This window comes from Syngnathoides biaculeatus, chromosome 19 (assembly GCF_019802595.1).
Source record: "Syngnathoides biaculeatus isolate LvHL_M chromosome 19, ASM1980259v1, whole genome shotgun sequence".
NCBI lineage: Eukaryota > Metazoa > Chordata > Actinopteri > Syngnathiformes > Syngnathidae > Syngnathoides > Syngnathoides biaculeatus.
In genome coordinates, this window is record NC_084658.1 from 6,819,201 (window position 1) to 6,828,043 (window position 8,843).

At 42.7% G+C, this 8,843-nt stretch overlaps 1 protein-coding gene across 4 annotated transcripts in view; it reads left to right on the forward strand.

Moving 5' to 3' along the window:
• The window catches only part of jph1a (junctophilin 1a), a 34,465-nt gene that overhangs the window by 2,043 nt on the left and 23,579 nt on the right, over positions 1–8,843 (forward strand). For 2 of the 4 annotated variants that reach the window (XM_061805597.1, XM_061805598.1), the window contains exon 3: positions 2,296–3,064. In XM_061805597.1, the coding sequence (XP_061661581.1) occupies positions 2,296–3,064 (769 nt within the window). Of the gene's footprint in view, positions 1–2,295; positions 3,065–3,260; positions 3,384–8,843 lie in introns of those variants that run through there. The other 2 variants (XR_009792762.1, XM_061805599.1) reach the window with 2 other exon arrangements.

An 8,843-nucleotide genomic window follows, 5' to 3' on the forward strand; every position in this document is an offset into this window, starting at 1 on the left:
TGGAGCACATGCTAGAATGATAGGTGGCACGAGTCGACTGTCTGTTGTACAAGTAAGAGTCCTCCCATTGCCAGTGTCACATTTTGCCTACTACTACCACTCGAACATGGATGTCCCTATTATAATGAAGTATGCTCAAATACGCAGCTTTCCTTACCTACATTACTGGCTGACATCCAGTGTTGAGGATGAATATTATGCTCATGTCCTCCTCCTCCTCACCGAACCAGGAAGTAGCCTGATAACTCACAAACAGATGGAATAAAAAACAATTAAAAAAAAAACACTACTCGGGCCTGCCATGATAGTTTATTTACATTCTCCTCCTGTGATGAATAAATATTTTTTTTTCCCAATTGTGCCATGGTGGAACTGTTTCTTCTAGGTTGAAGACTAGTAAGGTCCTGGTGGACAAACAACTAAATTTCTTCATTGGTGGTTCTGCTAATGGCGATGGAGTGACCGCCTCACATTTCACAAAGTCCATAGGTTCAAATCCTTCCTTCGTGTATGGAGTTTCTCGTGTTCTCCCTTTGCTTGCATGGCGTTTCTCTTGGTACTCTGATTTCCTCCCACGTTCCAAAAGCATGCACGTTAAGTTGTGAACAGCTGTTTGTCTATATTTGTCTATATGTGCCCTGCAGTTGGCACGCAACCAGTCCAGGGTGTACCCCGCCTCTTGCCCCGACTCAGTCGGGATAGGTGCCAGCACACCTGTGGACCTGTGAAGATAAGTGGTCTGGAAAATGGGGGCCTGTATGGGTGGTTCAACTCAACTGCGTCCCATTCCTTCATTTATATGAAAAAATAAATCTTTGATATGTGTTATTGGCACAGTGTGTCTAGATTCTCACTTGAAGAAAAGTTAGCCTTTCAGGAACACAACATTGTGTAAAACTTGTTGTTCCAGTCATTTATGGTTATAAAATAACACGTGAGCAACTACAATCTGAAGCCATATGCTGTAAAATGATGCCACCCAATGACGGTGATCGTTCCTTTGCTGGGCGGAGTTTAGGGAAGTCAGCTGATCCAAGAGGATCTAGAGAACATCTGGCTGTCTGACCCTGCAGCATCCTGATCACTTGATCTGCAGGGTCACCCAATTGAACTGCAGCACAGCGCCAGCCTTTTAATCTCACACTGTTTATCCATCTAAAGACCAGTCTGTACCAACAGATCGCTTTCCCCTCTGAAAGTGAACATTGTGGATTATTGCATTGTATTTGTCAGCAACCTCTGGATCAGCAAGCTTTTTCTTATTATTAAGGATCAGGTTTGTGATATAACGCCGCAGAGGAGCCGCTAGTAGCCCATTGGGCTCAGCGACACCAAACGGGCTTAATGAAGCGTTCCTCTCATTGTGTGACTCATAGCCTTTCCCTGTGGTCGGAGACAAGCCGACGGTGGTGAATGTGCCTACTGTCAGTGGGGGAGTTACCTCATGCCTGAAAATAGGCTCAGAGCTCAGTGATTCACGTCCCAAGCGATCCTCAGTATCTTCATCAAACGACTTTGTTTGAGGTGGATGCTCAAGGAAACATGCCAGTTGGTCTTCCCATATGTGACATTTCTATCCGAAAATAACTGTGCACAGTCGCTAGCTGCAACATTAGGCACACTTTCATAGTTTAAGGAAATTGAAAATGTAAAATAAAATACTCTTTTATTGATAACAGTTCATTTTTATAGGTGTACCTAATGATGTGGCCATGTATGCTAATAATAGATATAACAGCTGATGCTTTCAAAGTCCATCCATCCATTTTCTGAGCCACTTATCCTCACTAGGGTCATGGGAGTGCTGGAGCCTATCCCAGCTGTCACCGGGCAGGGGATAGGGACACCCTGAACTGGTTGCCAGCCAATCGCAGGGCACACGGAGACAAACAAAAGTTGCACTCGCAATCACACCTCGGGGCAATTTAGAATCTTCAGTTAATGCGTGTCTTTGGGATGTTGGAGGAAATCCACGCAGGCACGGGGAGAACATTCAAATTTCACACAGGCAGGGCTGCGATTTGAACCCCGGCTCTCGGAACTGTGAGACCAACGCTCTCACCAGTTGCGTCACCGTGCCCCCTGCTTTCAAAGTGACGAGTGTAATTCCTCAAACAATGGGCCCCGATTACACAATGCAATTTACATCCACCAATCTGCAGTTGGTAAATAAACAGCACGACCACGATTGGTGGAAAGCCAAAATAATGGGAACTATCATCATGTTGTATGTAATGTTGCCAAATTTGTGCATACTTTATGGATCCTTACACAATATCTGTACCATTTTCCCAGGCACCTATCAAGGCCAATGGATGGGTGGGATGCGTCATGGTTATGGCGTGCGCCAGAGCGTTCCCTATGGGATGGCGACTGTTATCCGCTCGCCACTTCGTACATCCATGGCTTCCCTGCGCTCTGAGCAAAGCAACGGCACCGTGCTTCATGACCTCTCCTTCCCCGCTGACACACCCACAGGCAACCGCGGCGGCTTCGTACTAAACTTCCACTCGGACAGCGAGGTAGTGACGGGCAAGAAGAAGGGTCTCTTCCGTCGGGGTTCCCTCTTCGGGAGCCTCCGGCAGTTGCGTAAGTCTGACTCCCGGACCTCCATCTCCAGCAAGCGCAGCTCGGCACGCAGCGACGCCACCATGAGCCGCATCAGCTCCAGCGATGCCAACTCCACCATATCCATCGGCGATGGCGAGCTGCAAGACGAGGATCTTCCCTTGGAGGACCACGTGGACGCCACCACCACCGAGGCCTACATGGGCGAATGGAAGAACGACAAGCGCAACGGATTTGGCGTTTCAGAGAGATCCAACGGGATGAAGTACGAGGGAGAGTGGCTGAACAACAAGCGCCATGGTTACGGCTGCACAGTTTTCCCAGATGGCTCCAAAGAAGAAGGGAAGTACAAAAATAACGTGCTGGTGCGTGGTATACGGAAGCAGCTGATTCCTCTAAAGAACCCCAAAACCAAAGAGAAGGTGGATCGGGCAGTGGAGGGGGCACAGAGGGCAGCAGCTATCGCCAGGAGCAAAGTGGAAATAGCAGCTTCCAGGTAGAGTGGTCTTCATTCTTGTTACTTTTCTTCTTTATTGTCCAAGAACCTCAGAGTCGTGAAAGCTGTCATGTCAGTCCGGTTAAAGCCTTTCAACACTTTTGACCTTCATCCATCAACGGCTTTTGTGTAGCCACACAGATCATCCCTGCAAAAAGTTCTGTTTCTATTCTCTCCCCATATCTTTCATTCCCAGTGTGTGCTGTGTGTGACCTGTCTGGTCGTATCGGCAACTGTGCCAGTGGCGTCTCGTGTGCCCAATAACAAGAGCTGCGCCCATGCCAAGTCTTACTCTGATGTGGCATATGTACTTTAACAGGTGGATGAGATGTGACCTTTTCATTTAAAAAAGCCTCGCCCCCCCCCTCCCCCACCACCACTGGGACACAGTTCAATGTACACACACAGCACCACTTTGACATCACTACATTTGACTGATTAAATTGGGGTCTTAACGTGTATAAGATGTGGGAAAATGGCTTTTCATTGTTTCAATTTGTTAATTGGTTTGTTTGTATCCAGAATTGACTTTCTTTGTAGAACAAAGGCCCATAGTGGCGAGGAAGAACGGCTTCAATTTTAGTCCATATCGAATGTTTTGTTTCTTCCTTTGTCACAATTGAACTGTCCACCCCCAACCTCATAATCCAAAACAAATTGTACAATCCTCCCCTAACAAATCGACAGGCAAACAAATGGAAATTTGGAACGCCGAGATTTCTTTTAATACAAATTACAAATACATGAAATGCGAGTAAGCATTGAAATGATGTTTTGTCTTTTTTGTTGATCTCACCTCAGATCATGGAACTGGAAATGGAAGGTACTGTAACATAAGCTGCTCAGTCCAAATTCTATATTGACACTCACACACAGCACACTACACAATTGAGCTTACCTTATTTAGTTACATGAACGAGGCAAAGTATTCAAAACGTGTGATCAAGTGTATTTTTGTACTATCGTGAATTATATAACCATGAGGATAACAATGGACAGTAGATATGTAATTTCATCCCATTTAATGGAACCGAAAGGGCTTAAATGAGTTTTTATAATTTTTGTTATAAAACTCTTTTACAGTTGTGTTATTTAAAAAGGATGTATCATATTTGAAATTGAAAAATATATGGATAGCCACACTTTAGAAGTTGCACAGTGCTGCAGCCTCGGCCATTCTTTTCAAATATAATTCTACTTTGGCGAGTTCAGGGAGACATTATTCTCCAGATTTCAGGGATATAAGATGAGGCTTACATAATGAGGATTTCACATGCTTAATACCAAACCTTCCCCATACTGTTTACCAAAGAGTGAGGAGTTTTGGTGTGATGTGTTGAGTACCAGCATCTGAATAGACAAATTCTGTGCATTAGAACAACAATGTCAATCAGAAGCAGACTCTTGACGCCATGCATGGCGCCAACACGGTAGCAGTAGCAAGCTTTCGATCTGATACGAAGTGTTAATGGCAGCTAGCTAGCGAGCTCCCATTGTAGTGTAGTGAGTGATCAAATTACTGCATGCTGCAAAGCTCAATACAAGATTCTTTTTTTTTTTTTTAAGCAAACTTGTTTTAGTTCCGCTCATTTGAGGGAGCTTGTGGGGGGGGGGGGGGGATGAGAAAGACAGCCTGTGACAGACCGCGATGGTGTAAGCAGGTTATGTAAGACTCATTATAAGCTGCATGGCAGAGCATGCACCCATATTGATCCGTTTTTGGTCATGTGACCATTTGACTGTGGAGCTGGACCAGCACATCCACAAGGATGGTGGGCGGGGGAAAATGGGAATGCAGCTCGACCTTTTATTGATTGGCCTCTCAGAAAATATCTCGGATGTAAGGTGGGCCTTTTGCCAAGCACGTCTGCCTCTCAGCGGAGGTTCTGGATTTGAATCTTGGTTCTGGACTTTTTGTGTGGGCTTTGCATGTCCTCCCTCTGCTTGCGGTTTTTGTTTTTTTTTTTTAATTCCCCTTCAGCATTCCAAAAGTATGTGTGGTAGGGTCAATGATGACTCTATATTTACCATTGGGGTGAATATGAATATAAAGTTTGAAGAAGAAGAAGAAGATGGAGGGATGAAGGAATGAGAGCGACTGGAAGCTTGTGATAAAAGCCGTAGAGTTTAGTTTTATAGAATCGTGTGAACTTTGTCTCCACGGGCATTGGAGAGCCATTTTCGTATATTCTCAGATAAAAAGTATATGCGTTACTATGTGTCAATTGTTGTCCAGTTTGCAGTTTTGCACAATGTCATTGGCATGAGCTGTTAAACACTCCACATCTCCATCCTGAAACAGGATGTGCATTCATTTCATTGCACGGTTTGCTCTGCAGCCTCTCTGGTAAAAGGTTAACTGGTATCTCTATTCTCCAGAGCATGAGCCATATTTATATAAAGTTTACTTTGACTACCGAGTGGTTGACCAAAGGTTAGGTTCTTGATGAACATTTTGTGGGAATATGTTTTTACTGCTACCAAGGATTATTTATTTAAAAAAAACTATATGATCCATCCATTCATTCCCCATACCGCTTATCCTCAAGCTGGAGCCTTTCCCAGCAATCTTTGAATGAGAGGCGGGGTACAGTCTGAACAGCCAGCCAATCGCAGGGCACATATCAACAAACTACCATTTGCACTCACTTTCACATCTACGCTACAACAGTAGGAAATAAAAATACCATAAAATCTACTGTAATAACTGGGGGAATCGCAGTGGGTAAAGTGAATACTGGAAATATGAAGTTGATAATTTACATACAGCTATAAAAAGCGAAACATCAAATACAAAATGAACGTGTTCATGCAACAGGTTAGTTAGCTAAAATGATAGTTTTGTTTTACAACTAAAAGCTTTCCAGATTACCGGAATGTGTCGACTATTCGAGACAAACGTGCTGGTCAAATAACCGCGTCACTCTGTTTTCACTCGCGCACACACCACCTTGCAACGTGTGTCAGCACAGTGCGTACTGACTAAATAAGGCAAGGCATCAGTTGACTTATCAGCACCAGCCAGGAATATATACAGCACTGATAATAGCAAGCACCCCCCCCCCCCCCCCGCTCTCTCTCACTGTCATCCCTCCCAAATGTGATGTGCGTTAACTATGTGCGCATGTTTCGACAAACATTTTGGAGATTGAACCTAAAAAAATGTAGCTGTTCTTTGTCGTCACCTCTATATTTAACCACGCAAACGAAATCGCTATGTTAAGATTCCATTGAGGCAGCGGTAAACTCTTCCTTTTCGAATAAGAGAGCAGCATCAATTACAATGACCTGTGTGGCAAGCTTTCTGCATATTTATGGAGTCGCTTCACACAAATCGTACAACCTCACATCTAGCATACTAATTTAGAAACTTGTGTCTTATCTTTATGAAGTGACAAAATGTACAGTGGCTGGGCCACACAGCATATTCTGGACTGCCAGTGGTCTGAATCAGGACCATCCGGTATATTTACCGCAGTGATAAAATTTACCGCACTCCTTCTTATGTTAATCGTAATGTGATGCTGTGTTGGACTGCAGCATTTATTTCTGGTGGCATTAAACACACGTATAATGTGCAGCTGTAAGTACGTAGTCATTCCAGAACCTGAAACCTATTTGCATTTTTTAGATGCATGGTAGGTTAATTGAAGGCTCTAAATTCTCCTTAGATGTGTGTGTATATATACATATATATATATGTAAATGTGTGTGTGCTGGGATAGTTTCCAACACCCCCGCAAACCCATTGAGGATAAGCAGGATAGAAAATGATTCGATGAAGAACCGCTTATGTGAAGAGTTTTGTAGCTGAAGGCGTAATAGGGAAAAAAAAAAGAGCTGCTAAGCGGCATCTTTCTTTCTTCCATTTCTTTCTCCATTAGGTATCTGTCAGGCAACTCCAAATGCTGAGTTGTTTTATATACAGTGGTTAACTATTCTCAAAAATCTCACCAGTACACCCAAAAAACTTTTCTGATGGTCACAGTTTGATTTTTTTTTTAATTTAGAATACAACCATTCCCCTAGATATTTGTGGTTACACACAGATTCAACTACAGGTATTTTCAGAATTTTGTTTTTATTTTTTGGGGATTTGAGGAGCTTTATTGAGTCAGGGTGAAGCCCTGTCCATTAGAAAGTAGTGCTTTGCTGCCATCTTGTGCGACCTTCAGGTAACTGTAAACCTTTTTTTTTTTTAAGGATTGACGGAAATTACGCAAAGAGTTTTGCTGTTTGCGGCAGGAGTCAGTCGCTAACACTGTAATTTGGATGTAATCAGTGGGTTCAAGGTTTGGTATCTATTTTCTATACCGTGTATCCTGTTCAGTCTCAGTCCAAGGAATGAAGCCTATCCTTGTAGAATGAAACAATATCTCCCCGCCACCCCCACCCCCCCACCGTCATAACGCCAGGCACTTTTGTTTGTGAAGCAATCACCACATATATAATTATGTTAATCGGGCCTCGTGCATTAACTGTATGAAGACATACGTCTGTGAGTTCTGTTTGAAAGTCATTGGCGCAAAAATTTGGCTCAACCTGATTTCTCAATTTAATGACGATGCAATCTAAAAGAGACTTTGGAACAGGTGAACCCTATATAGCCCGCTGAACCACCCCACCCCACTGAACATCAAAGGTCCTGTAATGTATTGTTTTTTTTAACCCCTAAAACTAGTTAATTAAAATGTATTTATCAAAAATATTTTATTCATATTTTTCATTAGATAATTTGCTCTTTTTTCATTGTATATAACGTGAGAAATATCATAGATTTGAATGTTCCTACATGCACAAGTAAATACATTTTAAATGTATTTAATGAAATAATTGCTTTAAAAAATTAAAATTGAATAATCTCACAAGACTAAGAATGAATTACCGTATTTTAATGTTAAAATGAATTATTCCCACCCCCTGCGTTTTTTTAACTACCACCACTCAACTTTTTTGGGGGGGGGATCCTTTTCCCCATTTCTAACCAGTGGCAATCAGCAGGAAGTGTTGCAACAGAATCTTCTACACCAGATTTACTGACATTTAGTTACAATATTATAAAAGCTTCACTTCATGAAGACTCTGAGACGAGCCAAAAGTGGCAGTGATGGGATAAGGTTTCACCGTCATGCCGTTACAGTGAGTGGCTGCGGCTGGTGAATGTTCATGAAATAGTTCTCAGGGAATACGGCTGTGACTCAACCAGCCGAGCGGGGGATCGTGAGAGGGGGAGTCATGTGGAGTCCAAGAGTGTTATAAACTGTTGTATAATATTCCCTTGAAATTTCCCACTCAGCTCTTTCTTCTCAATTTTTTTACCACCTTTGATTCACTGCTTCCCTCCGCTCTTCTCCTCCAAGCATAAGGCAGGAAGTTATGTTTACCAGCTTGGCTCAAAAGCTGCGTCGATTTTTTTTTTTTTTTTTGGGGGGGGGGGCATTAACCCCACCACCCTAGAACTGCGACTTTCTAAGAGAAATACATTAAAGGTTTCACGCAAATTTGATGTAAATTGTGAGGTGAAGAAGGTTTGACGAAAGGGCCAACTGGCATGTTTTTAATGTAGAAACTACACATTAATTTGTTTAAGTGTTAATGCAATACTAGGACATCTCTACTCAAACATTAGTATCACCAGCTCCTAATTGGCTTTTTCTTACTGTATTTGCATTTCAAAGCAAAACTCCTTTGGGTAAATGCTTCCTCAAGCATCTGTTACATAATTGTTTTTCTTTGTTTTTCTTTGGGTTTTTTTTTTTTTTTTTTTTTGACCTGCTTG